Source organism: Camelus dromedarius, chromosome X (assembly GCF_036321535.1).
Source record: "Camelus dromedarius isolate mCamDro1 chromosome X, mCamDro1.pat, whole genome shotgun sequence".
Classification (NCBI taxonomy): domain Eukaryota; kingdom Metazoa; phylum Chordata; class Mammalia; order Artiodactyla; family Camelidae; genus Camelus; species Camelus dromedarius.
The window spans coordinates 78,521,877-78,549,093 of NC_087472.1; the positions used below are offsets into that span (position 1 = coordinate 78,521,877).

At 53.1% G+C, this 27,217-nt stretch overlaps 1 protein-coding gene across 7 annotated transcripts; it reads right to left on the reverse strand.

The window, feature by feature from the left end:
• Positions 1–27,154, reverse strand: RBM10 (RNA binding motif protein 10). 7 transcript variants are annotated; one of them, XM_064483225.1, is made up of 24 exons: positions 26,403–27,154; positions 24,449–24,590; positions 14,985–15,168; positions 13,249–13,479; positions 11,299–11,368; positions 9,376–9,449; positions 7,898–7,984; positions 5,724–5,784; positions 5,417–5,593; positions 4,875–5,032; positions 4,603–4,700; positions 4,425–4,512; positions 3,636–3,822; positions 3,390–3,532; positions 3,165–3,282; positions 2,987–3,078; positions 2,739–2,903; positions 1,615–1,764; positions 1,455–1,520; positions 1,190–1,378; positions 1,036–1,110; positions 629–735; positions 424–553; positions 1–330 (listed from the first exon to the last, which is right to left on the reverse strand). In XM_064483225.1, exons 1-24 carry the CDS (start codon positions 26,470–26,472, stop codon positions 205–207), a joined length of 2,988 nt encoding a protein of 995 aa, XP_064339295.1. In that variant the 5' UTR covers positions 26,473–27,154; the 3' UTR covers positions 1–204. The 7 variants fall into 7 exon arrangements, with proteins under 7 accessions (XP_064339295.1, XP_064339296.1, XP_031301198.2 ...); XM_064483226.1 differs by having other exon boundaries at positions 3,636–3,750; positions 4,872–5,032; XM_031445338.2 differs by having other exon boundaries at positions 4,872–5,032.
• Between the last annotated feature and the right edge of the window lie 63 nt (positions 27,155–27,217).

Below are 27,217 nucleotides of genomic sequence, written 5' to 3' on the forward strand. Positions count from 1 at the left end.
GACTTTTCAGCTTTTATTACAAAACGGAGGACATAACTCCAGCCTAGTTTTCCAACAAAAGTCACCAGCTCTAAGTCTGACTTGGTCAGGGCCTCTGCAGCAGGGGAGTAGGGCTGGTAGACAGGTGCATGGCCCCACTCAAACTTCATCCTCCCCTGCCCCAGGCTGGACACCTGACATGAGTTAAGTAGGTCTTGCGGCTGCTCACTGGGCCTCGTTGAAGCGGGTCACCATTGTCTTGTGCAGCGTCTCCTTGTAGGACTCGGTTGAAGTGACCCCATAGGAGCTGCCTCGGGCACCCAGACCAGAGCCCCGCACCCGTGTCTGGGCCTGTGTGAGGGAAGCAGCCTCTGTCAGGTCAGCCGGGGGCCGGGGCGACATGGAGAGTACTGGGGGACAGGGGTGGGATCCTGGGGGACTCACCTCGATGGGAGTCACAATGCCCTGTTTCTTGCGGCCCAGGCCACTGCCCTCTTTCCAGCCCATGGCCTGGAGCATGCGACTGCCAATGTTGTCACTGCCCAGCCCGTCTCGCGTGGGCTGCTCAAAGTCCCTGCAAGGGACGGGGGTACGGCATGAGCGACTGGCCTGCCGGCCCCGGGCCCCCCACCCGGCCCCGGGCACTTACACGGAGGCCGCCGACATGCCGCTGTACTTCCTCCTCTTGGGCTCCGGGGGCTCAGGGATGCCGTACTTCTCTCTGCGTTCAGCCGCGCGGTCCCGGTACTTCATTTGCTGAAAGTGTGTGTGAGAATGAAGGAGCCGGTCACTATTTGCAGGAAACATGGACATGGGTGGGAGTCCCCGCAGGGAGCTGGATCTGGCAAACAGGTCTGAAGTCCCGCGGGCAGGACGGAGTGGGCACGAGCAGCCGGCGTGGGGGAAGTGGGAAGAGGCCCCGCGGGGACAGGATGGGAGCTGGCCGATGGCGGCCACGCTGGGTCTAATGGAGGAACTTGAGCACCAGCTGCCCACAGGGATGGGCTGCCTGGCTGGGGACCGAGGGCCGGAGCCCAGGAGTGGGTCACACCTCACCTCCATGTCATTCTTTTCAAGTGCTTCCAGCTCATTTTCTGACAGGTGGGCTCGCCGGTGAATCTCAAGGTTTTGCTGCCAGGAGGACAAGAGGAGGAGTGAAGCGGCAGGGCAGGGGTGGGCCAGGGCTCCCCGCCCAGCCTCCCTCAGTCACCTTGTGGAGCCCAGAGAGCTGCTGGTGCCGGATGAGCGCCTCCTTGCTGGGGAACTGGCGCCGGCAGAGCAGACAAGCCAGCTTCTGCCAGTCAGTGAGCTTCTCCTCCCGCTCTGGGCCCCCGCGCTCCTGCTCCTCCTCACTGTCACTCTCCCCGCTGTAGGCTGCCACCAGCCCCCGCGGTGGGCTCTGGAAAAGGCAAGGGCGAGAGATCAGGCCTGGCCAGCTCAGAGCCCCCACCCGTCTCTCTGCCCTGGGCACTCACGGGGCGGTCGTCACTGGCCAGCTTCGGGAGGTCCATGCTGGTGTGCTGTCTCTCGGCTAGTGCTCCCTGGGGTGGAGGACACGGAAATTCAGGGACTCCACAGAGAAGCCAGAGGGAGGACAAGACCGGGGGCAGGTGCAGATGGGTGGCCACCACACACCTTCTTCTCGAGGATGGCATAGCCTGCATCCGCGGTGGCTGACTCCCGCCTTTCGTCGTCTCGTAGGGAGCTGATGGGCTGGAAACTGTTTTTGAAGTTTTCTTTTTGCTTGTTGAGGCTGCGGGCCCAGCGTTCCATGTCTTTGGCAATCTAGGGGTGAGGGTGGGAGTGAGGTTCTCAGGAACCCTGCTGAGTTCGACAACTCCACCCACTGCCCTACTGCCCCTGCAGCTACCCACCGCTTCCTGCCCTGCAGCCTCAAGCAGGTGAGGGAGGTGGTGGTGACAGTCCCCACACCTGTCATTCTGTTATTCGTGCTCCTTAGCAAGCCCCTCCCCAGCTGTGCCCCCATTCTCCTGACAGGCACTCCCGCTATTAGGTTTGCAGTGTTCATTTTATTATTCTAAAACACACAGAATGGCTTGCTCTCTGTAGAATTTTAATTTACATGTGTGACACTACGCCATATTTCATACTGTTTCTTCCCCCCATAGGCACTACACCAGTTTTATAATTTACCAGGTTGCCAAGGCAACACGAAGCTGTTGCTTCTAAGTGTTGCACCCAGACTGTCACACTCTTCCTCTACAGATAACACATTGAGGTTCCCTCCAACTGTCCGCCACTACAGACCACTGATGGCTGGCTTCCTGCCTACCCCCTGATGGGCCTGTGAGACATTCTCTGGGATGTACGTACACAGACAGACACGGACACGCACCCTTGAGTGGGGTTCTGGGCACAAAGGAGCATGCGTGCACATTCATTTCTGCAGGCAGGGCTAGCCTGGCTTCAGGCGTGCCCACACCAGCCCACATGGCCACCAAGAGCGTGAGGGTTCCCAGTGGAGGACGGGAAAGCAGACAGGGTGCACTTGGATGGCACCAGCTGCCTCAGGAAGGTGGGCAGCCCTGCCAAGTACTCAGGAGATGGCCCCGGCTCAAGGTCACGCAGCAAAGAGCAGAGCGGGACCAGGAGCCTGGTCTTTCGTGAACACAAATACTGCCCAGGTACACGTCCACCACCGTCCCCTCCCTTGGCAGCAGAGGGTAACAGATGACAGAACAGTATTCATCGCAAGGCACTGAACGGCCAGCCAGTGACTACTAGACCCCAGGGCTCACCTGCTGAGCCGTCTTGGTCTTGTGCTTTTCCTTCTTCTCTTTGCCTTCCTTTGAGGGCGCCCCCGTCTCCTTATGCCCATCGGCCGACTGCTCCAAGGCAGGAACGTAGGTCCGCCTCTCTCCATCCCAGTACAGGTACTGCTGGCTCTGAGCGTTGTAGTAGTACTGAGGAGGCAGGGGGAGGGGTGTGAGGGACACCGGCCAGAGGGGCCTGCAGCCCCCGCCCACTCCCCAGGCTGCCTCATCACCTGAGAGTTGGGGTCATAGTAGAGGCCGGTCTGGGGGTCATAGTAGTAGCCAGATGTCTCATCGTACTGGTAGGTGGAGACGTCAGGAACAGCTGGAGAGTGAGGAGGGAGGACGGGTCACGCTCCCCGGTTTCTTTAAGGAACTCCCCACCCCTCACCGTAGGCTGCGGCTACTCACGGTACTGGCTGTAGGATTCCTGGGCAGTGGGGCTGGTGGCTGGTGGCATGGAAGAGCTGGGATGGGTAGGGCTCTGGAGCTCAGATTTGAGCACAGCAGGTGACATGATGGTGTATGGCTAGTCGTGGGGCCAGACAGGGGAACAGGGCTCAGTGTCTGCAATGTCCCCATGCCCTCCAGGAGCACCCCCCACCCCTGCCCTCCATCCCCCTTGACCTCCCTCACCTGGCTGTTGGCAGCAGCGCCCTGGCTGCCACTGGCCTCAGCTGCTGACTGCTGGTAGATGCCAGCGTTGGCACCAGGCTGGGTGCGGGAGAAAGCCTGCAGTGACACAGAGTCTGCCCCAGACTCCAGGGAGCCCTCGGGACCTGTAAAGAGGGACAAGGAGGGAGAACGCCTGTGAATGGCAGAGCCCTGGCCGCTACGCCTGCCGGTCCCCACCATGGGCTCAGGCGAGACACTGGGGCTCACCTGCTCCGGCTGGGTCGCCTTTGGTTCCAGGGATGCCAGGGCCCTTGGCGCCCTTGAGGTAGCCATGGGCATAGAGGGAGGACTCTGTGCCCTGGCTGCCGCCATAGCCCTCATCCTGTTGGTAGTAGCTGTAGTCGACCGGTGGCTCCTCAGGGGTGGCCCAGGCACCCTCCCCACCCTGGGAGGCCTGAGGGGCAGGTGGGAGGGGCTCATTAGCAGAGGAGGGGGTGTGGGGGGAGAGGAACCCGCTAAGAGGCGTCTGCCCACAGGTGAGGCTAGTGTCTGTCTGCTGACAGAAAGCATGCAGCCCTCAGGCAAGTGAAACTGGAGGGCCACCTGGCCACAGCAGAGCAGAGCGGCGACAAAAACCAGACTGAAACGAAGACCCGTGCCCAAATGCTCCCAGGGCCAACACTATTACATGTGGGACACGTGTTGGGTGTCAGACCAAGGAAGGTACCATCTTCCCCTTCTTTTTTCTCATCTCCCAATTTTCTCATAGCCACTTATAAATTCCTTTTTGTCAAAAAATAGTTGTAACAATTCAGGATGATAAAATAACCACCAAACAGAAGAGAAAAGCAGCCACGATGGCACTGAAAGGGAGAGCCTGGGAAGGGAACCGCAGAGAGGTCCCTAAGGCCTGTGGCAGGCAGCCAGCCACCGCGAGGGGATTTTGGGTTCATGGAAAGCCAAAGCAGCAAGCCAGCCCTCCTGTTTGCAGAAAGGGAGTGGGAGGATGGAGGTGGCCCAGGTATGGAGATGCCAGGGGGAGGGGCGTCTGAGTACCTGCGAGATGGCCCACTGGGCCGCAGCAATGGCAGTGCTGGCCACTGAGGCAGCATTGATGCGACTGCCTTCGTTGGAGGCCATGTCCCTGGGGAGGACGTCAGAGACTGGGAGTGAGATGGCAGGCTCCAAGCTGGGGGGCAAGCTGGGAAGGGACACAGGCGGGGGGCGCCCTGACCTCTTAGAACCCTTGGCAAATTCAACATTGATGGTCTTGCCGTCGATGGTGAGCGGCGGGTGCAGGGCCTGCAGGATCTGCAGCAGCTGGGCTGCCTCCTGGAGGAGGAGGGGAGGCAGGGGCAGAAGGGTCAGGCCCGGGGAGGCCCCCGGCTCCATTGCCCCATTTCCAGGCTTGGGGCCGCGGTGGGAGGGCTACGGTCAGGGTCCCTCCTCCCGCCCCGGGGGCCGGGACCCTGGCTGCCCGGCCCCCCCCTGTGCCGCCCTCACCACGATGGTGGAGAGCTGGATGAAGGCGAAGCCACGGTTCAGTTGGGTCTGCTTGTCCTTGATGACGCGTACGTTGGAGGAGGACAGCACTGCGTAGGGTGCCAGGGCCCCCAGGATGGAGTCCATGGTGCTGTGTGGGTTCAGGTTGCGCAAAATGATGGCTGCAGGAAGGGGCCCAGCATTAGGGAGCACCCCTGATACTCTGCTCCAACCCTACCCTCTGTGGCTCCCCACTGCTCCCTCTCCTCTGGCCTCCACGTCTTTGCACCTGCTGCTTCCTCTCACTTCATTCTCCTGAATAAACTCTGCTCATCAGTCCAAGTCCCAGCTCAGTGGCTCACCTGCCAAGAACTTTCCCAACACACCCCAAAAGTCGAGTCTGGCAATGTCCCTCTTCTGCTCTCCCTCTGTCACATGTCCACCCCCCACCACCAGGTGGGGAGCCCTGGGAGGCCTAAATCCGAGTTACCACCATCTCTGGCTTCGGAGAGCCCAGCCTAGACACCCTAGGGCAGGGAGAAAGGAGGAAGGAACAATTGACTCACTGTCGTTGGCGTTCTCTGAGCTTGGCTCTGAGCCCTGTGACAGGGCCTGGGAGGCCAGCACTCCCTGGGCCTGGTAGGGCTGTGGCAGAGGGAGCAGGCCCTGGCTGAGCTCCCGCCCACCCAGCGGCAGTGTCTGCTGATCCAGCCTTGCACCCAGGGGCAGCTTCTGCTCCGCCTCTGTCAGGGGCAGCAGAAGACAGGCCAGTGACAAACGGGAAGGCTCCCAAGTCGGTCACCCTCCTCCCAGAGCAGTGGCCCCTACCCCTACCCCCCCTCGCCCCAACATCCTGGGGAAGGCCATCTGTACCTGACTTGGGCACGCCACATTTGAAGCACTTCTCGCGGCGTTTGAAGTTCTGGACGCCACACTGTGAGGCACAGGCCAGGCCGTCAGAGGGGGTGAGGCTCTCTGCTGCTCCCTCCAAACTTGGATCCAGAGATCCCCCAGGGAACCCGCCTTGCCCCACGACGGTCCCAGGGTCAGGGGTGGCAGGGGGCTTTGGGGCTCTGGCTGTCATTCTCAGCCCTGTGGCTCTTCCCTTTACATGCTCTCCAATCTGTCCTCAGTGCCAATCCTTCAACTCAGGAGTCCGCAACTCCCCCAACTTCTGTCGCTAACTGCCACCTCCTCTGAGGTGCCAGCTCCCAGAACAGCTCCTCCCGCTCCAGTCCCTTTGGTAGGTTCCTCTTCCCCAAATGTGCTTTCCTATTCAGAAACCTTCATCATTTCTATCCCGAAGAGCCAGCAGCCCCTCTCTTGCCAGACTCCTACCCATCCACCTGGGACTGGGTTGGATGCTGCCACTCTTAAGAAATCTGTCTGGACATGCCAGCCTCTGGAGTCCCCCAGCTTTCACAGTTCTATCTCTGTTCCATTGCTCCTGTGCCAGGCTCTGCCCAGGACGTGGCCTCTGCCCTCCTGGCCTAGCAGTGGGGAGCCAATGTGCAGAGGAGCAGGTTAGTCTGTGGAGACAGTCACCAACAGGGGCTCTGGGAGGGGAATGGACCGAGAGAGGGCCAGCTCACTCAGCTGGGGACAGTCAACAGGGACATCTCATCCGGGAGGCCCAGAAGTTTGGTCTGGTTTGGTTCTGTTGGGAAGCAACTGCTAGCAGAGAGGACGAGAGATTTTGTGTAGCTGGTGCAAGGGGTGAGGAGAGGCAAAGCTGAGGCTGGAGTGGCAAGGTGACGCTAGCTCACAGAGGAGTGTCACGTTCAAGCTCAGAGTAGCGGGGGTTTACGCAGAGGAGGAGGGATGTGGTCAGAGGTGGTTTTGTGGAATGTCACGGGGGAGGGAGTGGGAGAAAGAGGCAAGAGGCTACAGAGGCTAGCGCACCAGAGAGGGGCCCACGGCAACTGCCTGGAGAGGGGTGAGGACTGGCCTGAGCAGTGGGAATGGTGGGGCTGGGGACATTTCTCTGATGGAAGTGACAAGACTGGAGAGCAACAGGATGTGGGAAACAAAGGAGAGGCAAGAAGAGAATCCCCTAGTTTCAAGGAGTATCTGAAAATTTAGGAGGGATGGAGTCCTCTTGTCACTCTGTCCCTACCTCTCCAGAGACACTGGACTTCTGATATTACTTTTTTGGTTTTTAAACAAACAGACGCCACTCCCCTTGTAGGGCAGGGTTCCTCCTGGGGAGGGGTCGAGGCCTCCGCAAACTCCCAGGCCTCCCTCAGGTCTCAGGGCTGCCAGCCGACTGCGGGAGGTGGGGCTGTGGAGTCCCAAGGCTGCTGGTGAGGCTGGCCCCAGGGGACCATGAGGAACCCACAGTGGCATCCACAGCCCATGATCAGGAGCAAGTCATGGCTCAAGGCTCCACCTCCCTGAGCCTCAGCTTCCTCTTAGGGAACACAACCGCAAAGACCTACAGCCTGCACCCTCAGTCTCAGGCAGACGCGGCTTTGCCAGAGGTTGGGTCACCCGACACAGGCTCTCAGAACACCCCACGCTTTCCTTCAGGACAACAACCGACATTAAAAGACGCTAATTGCCGGCCAGGTGTTGTTCCAAGTGTTCCCTTCTCATCACCGCTTTTCAATCCTCCCCACCTCCTTTGGGGAGATGTATCATGACAATTGAGAGATGGGGGCAGCGAGACAGGGGGAGGTTCAACACCCTGACCAAAATCAAGGCTGATTTGGGAGAGTCTAATTTCAGCTGGACTGGCTCTGAAGTCCACATTTTACAGACCACATTATGCCTCCACTGCCCCCTACTTAAGTCACTTACATCAATGTTTGTTTAAAGCTACCAGGACTTTCAGGCCAAGACTGCTTGCTGCACGAGGGCAGAGCCTGGCGCAGAGGGAAAGCTCAGTGCGCATCAGTGGCTGGGCGGGTGGGCGGCAAGGAGCCCAGCTACTGGAGCCAAGCTGGCCCTCCACGCCCACACCACTCAGAGGCCCCGGGGAGGCAGAGACTGCCGCCACCGCTGCCGGCATCTCAATCCATGGCAACTGCTGCCCACCGCCCCTGTACCTTATTACACAGCCAGTCCTCATTGATCTTGGGCTTGGGGTCGCTGTAGTGCATGGAAACCTTCTGGCCCAGGATGTTGAGGGAGTGCTGTGGGGAAAAGCAGAGCACAGTGAGGCCCAGGCAGCGGTGCCCCACGCACCGTTTCAGCACAGGAGAAGAGAGTGAGCGAGCCCTTCAGCTGGATGGATGAGGGACAGGGAACGGAGGGAGGTCGGAGAACTGAGGGAAGATGGAAGGGAAGGAGGGAGGGAAAGCGCCACAGCCCTCGGGCGCAGCTCTTTGCTGCCTTTCCGGGCACGCGCACGCACACGTGAACACACGCCACCAGGCACACAGTGCTCGGCTGACCGAAGCTGGCCAGACAGCGGGGGAAACCCCCACTCGGCCCTGACACTGCCGGGCCACACCCAGGGCCAGCACTACACAGGCTACATTTGGGATCAGGGGGGACAGGGTGGGGAGGGAGAGGAGGGGAGAGAAAGAGAGAGAGAGCGCACGCGCGCTAGTGCTGGAGAAGGGGAAAAAGAAAGAGCCATATTTAAAAGATGGAAGTTCCTGCTGTGAGGCTGTCTTCCCGGGGCTGGCTGGGTCCTGGGCCCACGGCATTAGCCTATGGACCGGCAGAGATGGCCACAGGGCCGCCCCTGCTGAGCCCCCCTTCCGCCACATCTGCCCCTTCCTCCCCCGAGGCTTTCCTTCAGTGCCCCCACACCAGTGAGCTGGGCTCTGGGTGGGCGAGCAGAGCAGATCCTTGGGTCTTGGAAGGTCCCAAAGCTGCTGGCTGGGGAGCCCGTGCCAGGCTGGGGGAGCAGAATCCCCTCCCTTCCGGGCAGCAGGCCTGCCCCCAGAGCCGCTGGGCAAGTGGTGACTCCTGCAGGAGGGGGCGGGGGAGGGGCAGTGGAGGGGCGGGGCGAAGCAAGTCCTAGTGAATGAACTATCACTCTTGACCGGTACTTTTGATCAACAGAGCAGTACTGGCCTGTCCGGTGGAAATCAAAGGGCCGAACTCACGTGCAGGGAGAGCTGGCAAAACGGGATTTGCTAGTTAGTGTGCCAACAGCTAAGTTCCCCAGTGGCTGGACTTCCAGCAGTGCCCGAGAGTGGAACGAAGTCCTGGCTCTGCCTAACCTCAGATCAGGGAGGTCCCCTGGGGAGTGGAAATCTGGGTGGAAGAACCCCCCCACTCCCACGGCAGCCCTTTCTCTGAAAGCTCCGCCAGGAGAGGAGGAGGGGCAGAGCTACTGCCCGGCCAGCGGGAAGGGCCAGTGGTGAGTGTGGGTTCTTGATGGGAAGCCCAGTGGGTAGCGAGAGATGGGAAGAGGAGACAGTGAGGGTCAGGAAGGGGAGAGAGAGGGGGTGGGGGGATAGGACACAGGGCCACAGGGCAGGGAACTGTGTCCATAAGAATCAGGCGATGGGGAGCGCTCGATTACAAAGTAGTATTTGTTTGGGGGGGGGTTCAAGTGCGGCAAAGCAACCTGATTGGCTTCCATCCATCGTGTAGCGTCCTGCAAGTGACTAAACTCGACGAAGGCGAAGCCCCGGCTCTGACCTGGAGACAGCATTCAGATACAGACGCAGTGGGTTAGTCAACAGCTTTGGACACACGGCGTTCCCGGGGGCGGGACCCGAGGGGAGAGGACTGGGGGGCAGAAAGGGATGTGGGGAGAGGAGAAAGGAAGAAAGGGAGAGAGAGAAGCAATCTGAGAGAGAAAGACCAGGGGGTGGGAGGCAAGGTAGATGGCTGGGAGGGGCAGGAAAGAGGGCAGCGGGAGGAGGAAAAGAGCCGGAGAGAGGTTGGGGGGGACACACACGCCAGCTGGGAAGAAAGACAGAGAGACGGGGCTCAGGCAGACCAGCCTGAACAGCCTGGGGTGACAGAGACGGAGAGGAGGAGGTGCGAGGGAAGGGGTACAAGTCAAGGTCTGTCTCCAGAGAAGGAAGGAGGGCAGATGGGCAGGCCGCTGGCTCCACCAGGGCCAAAATAAACAACCAAATGCTGAGGCCCAGCACAAGGCCAGGGCAGCCCAGGAGGGGTCCTGTAACAGGTGTTTCACTGAAGGAGCAAAAGAGAAGCTGGGCCAGGCTGCTCAGTGAGGCTGGGAAGGCTCCAGGCCCATCAGGAGCCAGAGGGAGTAAGGGATACAATGTTGCCTCAGCCTCACCACAGTGCAGGGGAGGTGGGCCTCACCAGGGAGCCACCTCAGGGCCAAGCTGGGAAGATTACCGTCACCCACAGTCCAGGTCCTCCTAGACAGAAGAGAATGGGGCCCAGGGTCGGCCAGGTGGACCTTAAAGAATCAGTGGGTGCCTGGGAGAAGCACCCAGGGCCACAGAACGGGCTGCACCTGGGACACCGCCTCAGGGAGAAAGACCAGAATCCTGTCAGCTTGGCTGGGGTGCAGCAGAGCAAGACCTACATGCTACCAAGAGAGACTCCAGGCCTGGCTAGGGCTGGGAAAAGGATCCAGGGCTTGAGGCCACAGGAAAGCAGCTCCTTCTTTGGAGGTTCACACACAGGGAGGGCTTAGACATGGCAGGACTTGAGGGGCATGCTTGACCTCCAAAAGAACAACCATTCGAATGCACAGGAGGATGCAGTGGTATAATGAGAGAGCGAGAGAGGGAGAAAGAAAGAAAGAGAGAGAGAGAGAGCGAGAGAGAAAGAGAGAGAGCGAGAGAGAAAGAGAGAGAGAGAGATGGAGGCATGGGGAGGAGAAAGACTGAAAGATGGAGAGAAGCCCAGGCAGGGCGAGGCCCCACTGTGCCTGCCTTGGGGAGCCTGGGCCAGAGGTCCTGCAGAGACAACTGCCCCCCACCGCCCTGCTAACCTCAGGCTAGCTCCAAGCAGCCTGCAAGAGGGGGGGAGGGAACAAGCGAGGCCAGCAATCCTGGCTGCTCCTTGGGGTGTACCCTTGGACAAGAGCCATCCCCTGCCTCCCCTCTTGGGACACATGGGTGGGGCCTTGTCAGACCTACTTTCTGGTCAGAGGCTGTTACCACAAAAATGTGGCAGGGGAAGGAGAAGAAAGGAGAGTGAAGGGACTCTATTGGGGGTGGGGGTGGGGGGTGGGGAGGATGGGGTTAACCACCTCAGATATTTAAGAGTCCCAAAGAGGAGGTTCCCAGGAGCCTGGCCCTGGCCCTGCCCCTGGGGAGCACTCAGCTCAGCTCGGAGCTGCACCCTCTCCCCAACAGCCCCACGTGAGAGGCTGTGGGCCGGAGCTGTGAGGAGAGTGGGATGATGGGGAGAGAAGAAGACAGGGTACCCCCAAGCTGCCCATCCCCAGCTGTGGCAGGACGGCAGGGTAGGGAGGGTGAGGGAGAAGGCAGAGGTAGGAGGGAGACTTAGAGGCTGAGGCTGGCCAGCGGAAGGGGAGGGTACTGGAACAAAAGCTCACCTGAGGATTTGTTCCGCATCAGCCGGACCTCCCGTGCTTGGACGCCGTGGGACTGCAGCTGACCACGGATCTGTACAGGGAGATATGGATTGGGGCAGGCTCAGCGCAAGGGGGCCGCTGGGTACCTGAGGCCGGCCGGAGGCCTCCAGGACCCGGAGGGGTCACTGGCAATGTATCTCCTCTCCCTCTCTCAGGGCTTTCCCCCAAGTGCTCAGAGCCCCAGCCCCACACCAGTACCCAGTCAGCTTTCAGCCCCACACCTGCAGAGTCCAATGACAGAAAGGGCGTGGTGCAAAGTGAAGCACGGCAGCGTGATGACCCTCAGGGGCGGAGAACCACAAGAGAGCAAGCTAGCCGGCAGCTCAAGAATGGTGGGCAGGGGTGGTCTGACAACAGGCTTGGTGCAGCCACAAAGCGAGGAAAGCTGGGGGGCAACTCTGGCCCTTTGCAAACGGACTGCCTTCCAGCTTGCATCCAAAGAGATCCATGACACAAGTATCAAACTGGGAAGGACTGGGGTCTGAGCAAACCCCAGCCGTGTGCCCTAGACCACGAATGGAGCAGTAACTTGGGGTGGAGCCCAGAAAGCATGGCTGTGGGGTCTGGAAAGCTTGCTGGATGAAGTAAGCCAGAAAGAAGCTGCAGAGGCAATTTGGGACTTGGACCAGGTGAGGCAGGGTCTCTAGGCCAGAGGCATCGCTCACAGGAGTCAGGGAACCTACGCCGGGCATGCTCGGGCAGCAGTCTTAATGCCTCAGCCTCAGTTTCCTCAGCAGGTTAATCAACAGAAGGGAGATTAAAAACACACACACACACACACACACACACACACACACACACACACACACACACACGATGAAAAAGAAAGAGGAGCTTATTAGGACTGCGAACACTCAGGGAGGGCTCAAGAAACAGCAAGAACGTGGGCTCTGGGGTCCAGCTGCTCAGGTTCAGACCTCAACTCTGCTCTGCCCTCACTGGCCACAGGACCTGGGGCAAGTCGCTTCACTGCCAGGGGCCCGGCTTCCTCATCCGTAGGCTGAAAATACAGAGTACCTTCCCCGCAGGGCAGCTGTGAGGATTAAATCAGCCCTGGCGTGTGGCCCACCCTGGGACAAACCCTTCACAAATCTCAGCACTCAGTCAGTCTGGCCCTGAACAGGGCTGGGGGGCCAGACTTGAAAGGCTCTCAGTACACAGGTGGGATTTTCTCTGCGACAGCACAGGCAGCCAGCAGGTTTCAGAGGAGAGCTGAGCAGAGAACTCAGGGGAGGTGAGGGGGAGGAGGAGAACTGGGGGGGCTAGTGAGGGGGCTATTCTAGTGGCCCTACTGGGTCTTCCCGGGCTCCTGAGGGGAAGTCTGTATGACAGGGAGGAGGATGGAGGGGAATGTCACACAGGAAAACAGGGTGGGAAGGCTGCACAAGCAGTAAAGGGAGTCCAAGGAGAACCCAAGGCTCTGTGCCCATGCCAGTGAGGAGATCTGATGCTGCTGACAAAAGAGGGTGGAGGTGGGGAATGAGACTATTATCCCAGAAAATCCCACGGGGAACCTCCCTACCCCCACCCCCACCCCCAGGCTACAAGGTCTCCGCATGCTCTCTGCCACCAGCTACATCTGGCCCTGGGCCTGGTGAGCACCTGGCCCGCGACCAACACATGCAGAATGGATGGATGACCAGCGGAATGTGCAGGAGGAATGCTCTGTTCCCTCCCACACCCATCGCCGCAGCCCCCTGGCCAAGGCAGCCTATCTGACGCGCCTCCCTTCCAGACCAGGAGACAACAAGGCCTGCCCAGAGGACAGATCAGGGCTGGGGGACAGGAGCTGCTGGGGAGAAGGGATGAAAGGTGCCGAGGTTAGGGGCAAGGGAGAAGCTGAGGGCCCTGCAGGAAACCCAGCCTGGCCTCCTGCTCTGCCACCTGCCCGGGGACACGGGGGGCACGTACGTCATCCTCAGTGGCTGCCTGTGGCAGCATCCTCAGCATGACGATGTTACTGGCCTTCTCCTCCTCCTCCTCCTCCTCATCCTCCTCCTCCTCCTCCCCTTGCTCGGTCCGATAGTCCTGGTCCCGATAGTCGCCGTCTCGGGGGAAGCCTGGTGGGCCGGTGGGGCTGTGCCTGTGCCGCCGCCGCCGCCTACGCTGAGTCTCGGAGCCCGGGGAGGCCTCGTAGGAATCCTGGCCAACAGAACGAGATGAGAGACACCAGACGGGCAGTCAGTCTGGGGTGGGCCTAGGGGCTGGCCGCTGGCTCTCCGAGGCAGGCAGGCTCTGAAAGCCAGGGGTGGGCGGGCTCCGGCTAAAGGCTCGGGGCAGGCAGGGTGGGCAGGCCCTGGACTACAATCCTTCTGGGGCTGGAAATTCTCCCCAGGATGCTTTTGGGGGCTGCTCTGGCAGGGAGTGGGGAGAGGCTGGTGGCAGTATCGGCAGGGGGAGGAACTCCCACAGACAGGTGACCAAACACCACTTAAACTTCCTTGGGAATAGACTGCTTGGGGCTGGCACATTAAACCGTGCTCTGTTTCTACCCACCCCTTCCCCTCGCCAGCTCAGCTAGTATGCTCACAATTGTTCCTTGTGCCACAGAAGCCCACACATCCCTTCAGATTCCCAGCCTGGGCCCTGCAACCACGTCGTGGGTATAGGAATAGCTAGCTCAAGACCTTGGCCAGAGCCAGCCAGCAAGGGCTGGCAAAGGTGCGAGGGCTACAGTGCTGACTCTTGGTCCCTAATCCTGTGCCTGGCCAGTCCTCCATCACCACCGGGCTCCCTTCTAACAGGGTGCGGTCACTGGATTCTTGGGTGTTGCCCAAACCATCCTTGTAGGACCGAGCAGGCCAGGCCTGGGTCCACACCCCTCCTGCCCTCACCAGGGCCAGATAACTCAGTGCTCCACTCTTCACTCCTCCTGGGCCACCCAGGGCCCACCCGCTATGCTAGAGACATCCAGGCCCAGCTCACAGCTGCCGCTGAGGAAGCCTGGCTGCCACCACAGGGGGCTTTGCACCAGACCCCCCAGAGGGTGGCTGGCAGCCCACACTCTGCCTCCCAGGGCTAGGGCTGCAAGTGTACCCTTCCCACCCCGTCGGATAGGAGAGCTGTCTGCTTGCTTAGACCACGGCCTTAACCGCCCCTTCAAACTGGGGCTCCCGGAAGGCAAGGCTGTTTCTTCCCCTCAGCTGGGGGCTCCCTGGTGGTGGGCATCACGCCTCTCCCCTCCGGCTATGGCTAACTACCCAACATGGAGGTGGCTAGCCCCTGAGTTCAAAGCAGAGGCCCAGGGGGTCCCTTCCGTCTGCCACCACTGGGCACGCCTACAGCCAGCCTCCCAGAGCTGCTCTGCTTGGTGATATCCAGTTTCCCAGGTGCCCTCCTAACCCTAGATGCCAGGTCCCCAAATTGGCCAGGAGCAGGCAGTATAGGGCTTGCGGTGAGACCTGAACAACAGGGAAGAAGGGAGAGAGGTGGCGGCTAGGGGCCCTCAGAAGTATAGAGCCAAGCATGTGGAAGTCAGGGGGGCCCAACTCGGGAGAGGAGCCCTCAGAGAGGGAGGTGGGACAGACCCCCCCCAGGTGAGGCAAAGCCACCGCGCACAGTCCAAAGGCATGGGAGCGGAGAGCTACCCGAAAGGGCGCTGCAGGCAGCCAGAGGCCCTGCAGGAGCCGGCCCTCCCCGGCCCTCACCTCTGCACTCTGCTCTTCGGACGAGTCGTCGTAATCGTGCTTGCCCTCCTGGCCGCCGTACTCGCGGGGGTACGAGCGGTAGTCCATGTCCCGGTAGTCGTGATCTCGACTGCGGTTCTCCCCACCATCATCCTGTGCACGGTCGGCGGCTCCGTAACGGCCAGTCCTGTCTCCACGACCCCCTCTGGGGAAAGAAGGATAGGGAGGGATGAGAGGACAGCACGAGAGGTGACGGTGACCCCACCCACTCACTCCTTCTAGACCCTCGCCCCACCCTCTGCCAGGGAGCCCCCTACATCCTGACCCCGTGGGCTGAGCTGGCTCCCACCGCTCCCTCAGATCCAACCCACTTCTCTCCTTCCCTCCCCACCTCTCCAGTCCAAGCCTGTGTTCCCTCACTGGGCCCTCAGGTGTGGCCCCCCGACTGGTCTCTCCTCCACTCAGGCCTCCCCGCCCTTCCTTCTCTACACCCCAAATGTGAGTGCGTGCTTCATAAAGCAAAGCAAATCAAGCCCAACCATACTGCTCCTTCAATGGCTCCCCCTTGTTCTCAGGACAAAACACCAACAGGCTCACCAAGGTCCTACAAGGCCTGCAGGGTCCTGCGGGGTGAGGTCCCTGCTGACCTCTTCCCCCACCTCTCTCGCCTCACTGTGCACTGTGCACCCCTGCCCCTCTGCTTCATGGTCACCTCGCTAGCGCTGGCAGCTGTTTTGTTAAAATTTCTCCCACTGCAATAACTGTAAAATAATGATCTCAACGTTGATTTATCGTGCATTTCTTTACAAAATTACTAGACCATGAGTTTCAGGTGATGAGGGGACCATACCTCTTTGGCTCATGGCCCTGTTCCCCAAAGCTAAGCTTGGTGCCTAATACTCAGCAGGTGCCCAATAATTATTTTTTGATAAAAAAAAGTATTCTAAAAGCAAGCAATACATATTTACTTAAAACAAGAAAAAAATGGACACCATCATAGACTACCACTAGCAGGATCCCAATCCTGGTCCGAAACGACTCTGGCATGTCCATAATCGACACCATTATTAAATTATTCTAATACATTAGCTATTAAATATTTAAACAAAGGAACGAAGAGATTCAAAGCTGGAAGGGAGAAGGTAAAATTACTGTTATTTGTAGATGATATGAGAATGTACCTGCAAAGCCTAAGAGAATCAACTGAAAAATGATTACAAGTAATGAGATAAAATCAGTAAGGACTCTGGGCACAAAATTAATATGCACAAAAAAGTACTCTGCCTATATTCAGAGCACCACTGTTTCAAAACAGGAAGATACCAAGTATAATTGCATCAAAAAGGTTAAATACCTAGAGCTGTGCAAGGTCTTCTGACTCTACTTCACACATACAAACCAGGATATGTTTGAAATGGGTCAAAGATTTAAGTGGAAGAACTGAAGCCACAGAAGAGAAGTAGAAGAAAACACGACATAATTTTTGGATAATTCTGAAACAGGGAAAACTATGACCCAAATCCAGAGGCCGCAGAAGAAAAGAACCATTAATTTGACTACACGAAAATAAAACATTTCTGCTTGGAGGAAACAAAAACAGAAAAACAAAAACCATCATCAGCCAAGTCAAGACAAACAATAAACAGGGAAAAAATATGGGAAAAAGAACAAGGGAAGGAGGAGAATTCACAGAAAATACAGGTGACCCTTGAACAACGTGGGGGTCAGGGTGCCAACTCTCAGCTCAGCTGAAAAGCCCGAGTATAACTTCAAGTCGGCCCTCAGTATCTGTGGTTCCTCCACACGTTCAGATTCAACCAACCATGGATCATGCAGCGGCGTAGTACTTACTACTGAAAAAAATCTATTATCAGTGGACCTGTGCAGTTCAAGCCTGCGTTGTTCAAGGGTCAACTGTACAGATGGTTTATATTTGAAAAGATGCTCCATCTCACTCACAATGAAAGATGAAAATTAAAACTACACTGGACACGCCATTTTCACAATGCTTAAATTATGCTTTTATATTTTTTCCTAAATCATTTTTATTTTTATATTTAGGTATTTGTATTTATATTGTGACGAAATATACAGAACAAAAATTTTTACCACTTTACAATGTACAATTCAGTGGCACAAAGTACACTTAGAATGTTGTGCGACCATCACCACTATTTCCAGAAACTTTTCATCACCCCAAGCAGAAACTCTGTACTTATTAAATAATAACTCCATACCCTACTTGGTGACCTTTATTCTACTCTGTCTCTCTGAGTTTGCCAATTCTAGGTACCTCATATAAATGGAACCATATAATATTTAACCCCTGTGTCTGGCTTATAGCACTCAGAGTGCTTTCAAGGTTCATCCATGTTGTAGAACGCATCAGAATTTCTTTTCTTTCTGTGGCTGAATACGTATGTATGGTACATAGCACATCTGCTGCTGGACACCTGGGTTGTTTCCACCTACTGGTTGCTACGGGTATTGTGAATGACGAGGTTTTGAACACTGGTGTACAAGTATTTGTTTAAGTCCCTGCTTTCAATTCTTTGGGGTATATACCCAGAAGTGGAATTTCTGGATCTTAGGGTAATTCTGTATTTAATCTTTGGAGCATTGCCAAACAGGATTCCATAGCAGTTGTTACAGTCTCCCCAGCAAAGCACAAAGTTTCCAATTTCTCCACATCCTCAGCAACACTTGTTACTTTGCATCTTTTCATGTGCTTACTGTCCATTTGTATACCTTCTTTGGAGAAATGTCTATTTAAATCTTGAACTGGGTTTTTCTGTTGCTGTTGTAGGAGTTCTTTACATATTTTAGGTGTTAATGTCTTATCAGATATACGATTTGCAAATACATTCTCCCAGTCTGTGGGTTTCCTTTTCATTCTTTTGAATAGCATTCTTTGATGTACAAGTTTCTAATCCTGATGAAATCAAACATTTCAAGAAATGGTAATAAATTAGATTTACAGAAAAGTTCAGAGATAATAGTATTCTCATACCCTTCACCCAGTTTCTGCTAACAGTAACAGAACCATGGTACATGTTGGAACTAAAAAAGTATACAGATTTCATGAGGATTTCACCAGTTTTTCCACTACTATCCTCTTTCTGTTCCAGGATCAAATGCAAGATACCACACTGCATTTAGTCATCATGCCCCCTTTGTTTCCTCTGGCCTGTGAAAATCTCTCAGCTTTGCCTTATTTTTTATGACCTTGACAGAATTTTGAAGAGTACTGGTCAGGTATTTTTTAGAATGTACCTCAACTTGAGTTTAGTCTGATGTGTTCTTGTGATTAGACTGGAGGTTATGGTTTTTTTTGGAGAGAAAAATACAATAGAGGTGAGCCGCCCTTCTGATCACACCGGACTGTGGGTGCGGGATATCACCATGACTTAGCGCTGGTGATGCTCACCTTGCACCTGGTTATGGTGGGGTCTGCCAGGCTTCTCGCTCAATGTCTCTTTTCCCCTTACACTGTTCTTTAGAAGCGAGTCACTAAGATCAGCCCACACTCAAGAGGAAGGGAATTAAGCCCTACCTCTTACAGTGGGGAGTATCTACATATATTATTTGGAATTCTTCTGTAAGGGGGATTTGTGATAGAATGTTTTTAACTCAAATCTGCAAAAGTTCAAATGTTTGACAACAAACTGTTGGCAGGGCTGTACGGGAAATAGGCATTCCTATATTGCTGGTAGGAGTGAAAATGGAATGATCCCCATGGAGGGGAGTTTGGCAGTAACTGGCAAAACTAAAAATCTATATACTCTCTGGCCCCGAAAACCCCCTCTGGGAATTTAATGTACTGATACACTTGTACACATACGGAAACAGCATTCAATGCAGCACTGTTTATAACAGCAAAGGACAAGAAACAATGAGAAGAGTCAGGAAAATTCTGTTAAAAAAGAGACTAATGAGGGGGAGAGGAGCCCCACCAAATATGGAAACATACTATAAAGGTGGAGCAACTGAAACACAAATGGACAGATCTGTAAAACCACAGCACATAAAAACACATGTGGAAATTTAGAATCAGCCAAAGGCTGCATTTCAAATGAACAGGGAGAAAGTGGATTAGTCAATAAATACTAGTTGTGATAACTGCCTGGCCTAGGAACTGGCAAACCACAGCCAGGGGGCCAAATCCAGTCATCTAAGCAAAGTTTTCTTGAGCACAGCCATACCCATTCGTTTACATACTGTCTGTGGTTTCTTTCAACAGAGTGGTTGTGACACACCATATGCTGCAATGCCAAAAATATTTACTCTCTGGTCCTTTACAGAAAAGTTTGTTGACCCTGAAGAAAATTAAGTTGTTTATCTACCTCACTTCTTACACTAAGTAAATTCTAGACGGATCAAAAATTAAAGTCCCTGAAGATACACCTTAAAAATATTAGGGAAAAAAACATTTAAAATTGATTAGTTCAATAATGGGGAAGGCCTTTATAAGACAAAACCCAGAAGTTATACTAAAAAACCCCCTGATAAATCTGGCTTCATAAAAAAATTTAAATATCTAGAGTGTAAAAAAAAACCATAAACAAAGAAAAATGTGATAAAGCAAATATGGTAAAATGTTAATGGTAGAATCCAGTGGATGGGTACAGAGGTATTCACTGTAAAATTCTTTCAACTCTGCTGGTGTGCTTGAAGTTTCATAATAAAATATTAGAAAACCCCCATAAAGTTAAGATAATTAACAAATGGGAAAAATAAAATGTTTCCAGACATTTCAGTTGGTTCCTAATTTTTCGTAATTGTTTGTTCATTCAACAAATACTAACATAACATTTGCTATCTGTCAGGTACTGCTCTAGGCGCTGAGGATACTACTGAGAACAAAATGAAGTTGTGATCCTTGTGAGTGTGGCTTAGAACCCAAACTGTTTCCTTGCTGATTAACGCCTAGACAAGAAGTGGCTGGTATGAAAGGTACGAGTATTTTTAAGGTTTTTTGATATGAATAATGTTTTTCCATGCTTCCTTACTGTAGGTATCCCTCAATATTTGAACTCTAGTCATCAGATTTTAAGAACTGAACAGATTGAGAAGGGAGAGGGGAAGACAGAGGGGGCAGGAGGGGGAGGCAGGAAGGACTAGGCTTACAGGTAGGTAAGCAAACACGGCAAAATGTTTACAATAGCGGTTCTGGGTAGAGGATTATGAGAGTTCATTGTACTTGCAACTTTTTTGTAAATTTAAAGTTTTTTCAGAACAACGAGTTATAAACATACACATACATACTATGATCCATGAGGGTTTATCTCAAGAATATCAAGAATGCAGTTTAATGCAATTTATGAAATTGATGGACAAAAGAGAAGAAAGGCATGTAATTACAAAATTCAACACTCATTTCTGATCAATCTTAGCAAACTAAGATCAGAGAAATCTTTTGATTTATGAAAGACTACATTCCAAAAGCCTACAGCAGGGGGGAAGAGTATATATAGCTCAAGTGGTAGAGGATGCGCTTAGTATGCACCAGGTCCTGGGTTCAATCCCCAGTATCTCCATTAAAAAGGTAATTAAATAAACCTAATTACCTCCCCCACCAAAATAAAATAAAATAAAATAAAATAAAAATATGCAAGAACAGTGCCTTAAAAAAAGATGTTAAAATTAATTAATTAATTAGTTAACTTTTAAGAAGCCTACAGTACACATCATGTTCGCTAGCTAAGCAAAAGGAGCTGCCTATCAGGCCTGGACTGACTGCCTATCTGCACATGTCCTTTATGGGACAAGAAAATAAACTATATTGTTTAAGTCACTATTTTTTGGATTTTCTGTTACAACCTGCCAAAATGAATCTTTATTTGTGCACCCAGCATCACTGATACTATTTAAGATGATACCAAAAGTCCTGGTCAACACTATAAGCGAGGAAAAAGAAATACAAAGTGCCAGGCCTGATTTGTATAGAACATGACCAACTACTTAGAAAGACCATCAAAATCAACAACGAATGAGTAAAAGTAACAAGAGAGCACAGCAGGGACAAGATAACACAAAAATCAGTAGCTTTCCTCTACCCCAGCAAACACCAGTTTGGAAAATATAAAAAACAAGATGTCAATAAAAGCTACTGAAGCACTAGGAATTACTTTAACAAAGAATACACAACCTGATTAAACTTAAAAGCTTTTGCACAGCAAAGGAAACCATCAGCAAAATGAAAAGACAACCTACTGAATGGGAGAAAATATTTGCAAATGATATACCAATAAAGGATTAATATCCAAAATATATAATCAGCTCATAGAACATCAAAAAAAAAAAAAATCCCAAAACCCAGAAGAACTGAATCGACATTTTTCCAAAGAAGATGTACAGATGGCCAACAGGCACATGAAAAAGATGCTCAATATCGTTAATCATCAGAGAAATGCAAATTAAAACCACAATGAGATATCACCTTACACTTGTGAGAATGGCCATCATCAAAAAGAACGCAAACAGTAAGTGCTGGTGAGGATGTGGAGAAAAGGGAACCTTCATACACTGCTGGTGGAAATGTAAATTGGTGCAGCCACTACGGAAAACAGTATAGAGGTTTCTCAAAAAACTAAAAATAGAACTACCATATGATCCAGCAATTCCACTTTGGGTATATATCCAAAGAAAATGAAAACACTAATTTGAAAAGATATATGCACCCCAATGTTCACAGCAGCATTATTTACAACTGCCAAGATGTGGAAGCAATCTAAATGTCCATCAATAGATGAATGGATAAAGAAGATGTGGTGTATACACACACACATGCACACGCACACACACACACACACTGGAATGCTACTCAGCCATAAAAAGAATGAAACTTTGCCATTTGCAACAACATGGATGGATTTGGAGGGCATTATGCTAAGTGAAATAAGTCAGAGAAAGAGAAATACCGTATGCTATCACTTATATATGGACTCTAAAAAATAAAACAAGCTACTGGATATAACAAAAAAGAAACAGACTCACAGATATAGAGAACAAAGTAGTGGTTACCAGTGAGGAGGGGGAAGGGGCAAGATGGGGATAAGGGATTAAGAGGTACAAACTACTATGTATAAAATAAATAAGCCACATGGATATATTACACAACACAGGAAATACAGCCAATATTTTATAATAACTATAAATGGAATATGATCTTTAGAAATTTAAAAATTGTGAATCACTATGCTGTACACCTGAAACTTATAGAATATTGTATATCAACTATACTTCAATTAAAAAAAAAAGAATACCCAAGACCTGTACTTTTGTTTATTCAGAGTTTTATGCCCTTTAAATGAACTTTAAAATATTCTCCATACAGGTCTTGGATGAGACGAATACTTAAAAAGGTGATAATTCCCCAAATTAATATGTAAATTCAATGCAATCTCAATCAAAATTTTAAAATTTTTTGAGGGACTTGATAAACTTTTTTATATAGACTTCCAAAAACAGCTAAATCAACTTTGAGAAGTAAGAGCAAAGTGGGAGCTATTAAGACATTCTATAAAGCCATAGTAATAAAAACAGTAAGGTTCTGCACAAGAGTAGCAAATAGACCAATGAAGCAAACCAGATCACTCTGGACAGATCCACGTACATGAGGGAACTTGAAATGAGATGAGGCATCGCAAATCAATAAAGAAAGAATGGACTATTTCAGGGGTGGTACTGGGAAAACTGCCCCCTATATGGAAGAAAATAAAACCAGAATCTACCTTTTACCATATTCAAAAGTGAACTCTAGATGGACTTAAAGACCTGAATGTAAAAGGTGCAACTACAGAGTAAGAACAATCTTTGTGACCCAGAGGTAGGAACACAGCAGGTTCTGAAAGGACAGATTATAAGACAAAAATGGGATGAATTTCAGCACACCAAAATTAAGAACAAGTATCCATCCTGGGGAGAATCATTAAATAAAAGGCAGTAGGTACACCCCATGGTGTCCTTGAGACCAATCAGAAGCAAAGCACTGACATACACATGTCGATACAGACAGCTCTTAAAAATGCAGTGCTGAGTAATACAAAGTTCAGGAAACAGAATGAAGAATGTAGCACTCTGCCATTTGTGTAAATTGAAAACACAGACACTGGAAACAATGCTACATATTTTAGAAGGAGACATTTCAAACACAATAGAACAGCTGCTGAGAGCTATGGGAATTGAGAATAAAAAGGAAAAAATTAACATGGCAAGAGAAGGTCTTGTACCAACCTATGACAGACACCTACCTTGAACTGGAGAAGTATGATTAACTCAAACCTCTGCACCTGAGGTCCTTTAAAAGCCAAAAGCTAGTAACTTTATTTGGTAACAAAGTCTGAAGCAAGTATGTTACCTACTCAAACTCAGAAATTGCCACAGAGACTTCCAGCGAATAGCAAAGTTAAATGCCTTTCAAAAGACATTTTGCAAGAAGGTCAAGACTGAATAATGCTAGATGATGACCACATCTCAAATTTGGGCTCACTTTTCAGAAAACAAAATATGATAATTCTACATTTTTTAAAAGGTGGTGGTGGAAGAAACCCATTGTTAAGACATTAAAAAAAAAAAACTATTTCCTCCCTGACTTTTTACAGATCAACTGATTCTTTAATAGAGGCTCTCTGGAAGAGTTAGGTCTACCTTCCTACACAATCTTTAAATGCCAGGAATAAACCATCTGCATTAGAATCAACTGAGGGGATCCACCAGTATGCTAAGGGTATGGTCCAGGACCTCTGTATTTTACCAAGTGTCACAACTGTTTCTTGTTCATACCGGAGTTTAAAAATAACTGTACAAGTGTCCCATTCCAAGAGAGGTATCATAACAACTCCAGCCCACCCTGTCCCTGAATCCCAGATCTTAAAAATGCAGGGCTGAGTAATACTATCTGACCTGGCTTGCCCCATGCTTGTCTTGGGCAAACTCCTGACTCTGCAGGCACCACTCCCATCCATCCCTCAAACCCAAAACTACAGCCCTCACCTCTCCCCTGAGAATCCACAGGCTTATAAGGCATTGCTCCTCCGCCACCCACCTCTGCCTCTCCTCCTGCAGTGCCTGTCCACACCTTGGTGTGGCACCACATACCTATCTGGGTCATCCACACTAGCGACCTGGACATCGGCCTCCATTTCTCCCTTCCTCTTGGTCCCTTCCCACCCTGCAACCAAACATGGCACCCATCCAGCTGTCGTGTCATTGCCTGTAAACTGTCCGGTTTCCCTCGTGAGACCCTGAATAAGAAGAAGGCTGCAATCTTATCCGTCTCACTCACCAATGCACTCCCAATGCTTAGCCTAGCACAGGTCCCGGCTCACAATAAGTGCCAAGCAAACATTTGCTGAAAAGAAGCTAATCATCTGCTACACTGGGTTCTTCTCTGCTCAGAAGCCCCCTCCTAGCACTTTCCTGGATCAATTCTCACACAGGGACAAGTCTAGGCTGCCTGGTAGGGATGGGAGTGGGTAACTCACCGTCTTTCATACTCCATGTCCTGATAGGGCCTGCGAGGGCTGCTGGGGCCCCTCCTCAGCCGTTGGCTCCGTTTCACTTCCCAGCCACCCCCGCTGCTGCCACCATGATCTGCCAGCCTGGGTGATGCCTCCTGCAGGGACTCTGGGGAGAGTAGAAGGAAGAAAGGGGTCAAGGCAGTCTGGACCGAGAGCACCTTCTTGAGAAACCCTTGTTGTCCAGGCTTCTGCTGTTTCTTAGGCCAGTGATGTTTCCCAGCTCCTAGTGCTCCTGGGGTCCCGAGTGGGAAGGCAGCTGCCATCTGGCCCGCTCCTTCCTTTCCCCACAAACCTGAGGCCAGAGCCCGCTGCCCTAGAGACAGCAAGGCCTTCAGCAGACAGGGAGCATCCTGCAGAGAGACCCGGTGGTGCCACTCATTCTGTGATCAGGGCTTTACCACCTGAGACCGCTAGACAAGTTCAAGCCCGGAGCTACCTGCCCAGGGGAGTTCTCAGTGCTGGATGACTTGTCTGAGATCAGGCACATCAGGCACGGAGGCAAGACTTCACAACAGGAGTCCCAGGCACCCACCGGGCTCGTTCCACCAGCCTCCAGGTGCCATTTCATCCTCCCAAGAACATGCTGGCTGCCCACTATGAGATGGCAGGAGACCAAAAGGCTCAGGGCAGTGAAGGGGCTAACTTGGCACTGAGACAGCTGCCGCCACCCTGGGCTCCTGGCCAACACAGCTTTGGCCCTCACACGGCAACTGGCTCAGCCCTGAGCCCCATCTCTTTTGCACAGCCCGGCCCCTCAATGAGGCGGTTCCCGCCCCCACGGCTCTGGGCTCAAGTTATTCAGAAGTAAAAGGAGCCCTTTCCGAACCTGGGATGGAAGGGCACTTCACCCAACCCTCGGGGCTGCGGTGAGAAGTAAGGAAGGCCTGAGAGCCATGTGACTAGGCCAGGGGTCACCACGAAGGATCCCAGAATCTTCAGGCCCCACCCTCCGAACAGGAATCAGGCAAAGCCAGGCAGTAGCAGCACCTGCCCAACACTAGGTTGCCACCACACCTTTCTTCCACGTATATACTCATGCCAATTTTCCCTTCCTCCTCAAGCCACAAGGAACCAGGATTGCCTGTCCCCGGATGGGTAAGAGTTAGACTCACAACCAGGGGCCCCAGTCGGGAGAGCCAGATACAAAACCCTCACTAGACTCTGGCCAGAGTCACATACTGGTATCCACAACAGATAGGGACCAAAATCACAGACTGGAGCCCCGAAAAACTACGGGCCACAGTAAACAAGGGCCATTATCACACACTGGGACCCCCTTCACAGGATGAGGGTCCGAGTAACAGCTATGAACCCACCCCTCCACCAAAAGAAAAAAGACAGTAAGTCTTACAAACGTTCCTTGTACTCCCCCACACACCCACCTGGTAAGTGGATTAGGGCCAGTCACTAGAAGACTCTCTATGGATAAGGACCCCTCCCCATGGATAAGGACCAGGGTTAGATACACGCACCCTGGATAGAGACCCGAGTCCTACAGACGTTCTCCCTCCTCCCCCACCCAAGAATAAGGACCGGAGCCACAGAACACTTCCCTATGGATAGCTAAGTACCAAAGTCACACGGAGAGCAGACAGCACATCTCCCATGGATAAAAACCAAAGTCCCAGACACCCGCCCCCCACGGATAAAGTTCGGCGTGGCAGACACAGTAAACCACAGTAGCCCACTCCCATCCGTTCCTCCCTTCCCCCCACCCGCATGCACTTATTCTGTGTCCCAATCGCGCACGCGCCTCTGCCCTCAAAAGGAGAAAAACAAAAAAACAACAACAGAAAGACACCCCCTCCCGGGCTCGGACGGCGCACGCATCGGTCGGTTCCGCGCGTAGCCCAGGCCCGCTGCCCTCAGTCCGCCCTCGCGCCTCCTCTACGCATCCCCTCCGCCCCCGGTCCCTTACCTCCGCCCCCACGACCAGCGTCGACGCTCACCTTCTCGGCCCGGGCTGTCAAGGGAGGGCTCCCGGACATCACCTCGGCCCGCCGCCACCTCCTCCAACTCTCCCAGCTCAGCCGGAGCCGGAGCGCGCAACGACTAAGTCCGAGGCCGGAGGCGGAAGGGCGGAGGAGGGGGGAGGGGAGAAGCGCCAGGCGCGCAGCCTTCCCCGGGAAACCCACTGCCGCCTACTCCCGGCCGGCCGCGATCACCAGCACAAAATGGCGACGGCGAGCAAGCAGCCGGCGCTTCGACCACCATCCACCTACTAAGGGAGCGCGCTCTGGCCGGCCCCGTCTATTGGTCGCCGTCCGCCGTCGGCCAGCCCTGGCCTGCTCTGATTGGCAAGTGTATGCCACCTCCCCGATCCCCGTGCGAACGCCCGCAAGTCGGGCGAAGGGGTAGCTATTGGCCAATCCGGGGAGGCCCGCTTTTTGGAAGCTTGGCTTCCTTCGAAGATGAAAGACCAATGGGAACTCCGCCCCTTTCGCCAGAAAGCGAGGGAGTTCTCGGTTCGATTGGCTGGGGACTGCATCCACCCAAGTGTCACCGCTTTCTTCTCATCAAGGAGCTGGGCGGACCTCTCGGTCAGTGGTCAGAGATTCCATAACCTGACCGAGAGGATAAGAAGGTTGCTCCTGTGAGGCCATGACAGAGGAAGGAAAGAGGACGCCTCGCGCGTTTGAAAAGAAAATCCCGACTCGGGACCTATTTAGTGCGGCGGGGGCGGAGCGACAATTCTCGCGCTCGGGCCGACTGCAGCTGCGCAGAGTCACACTT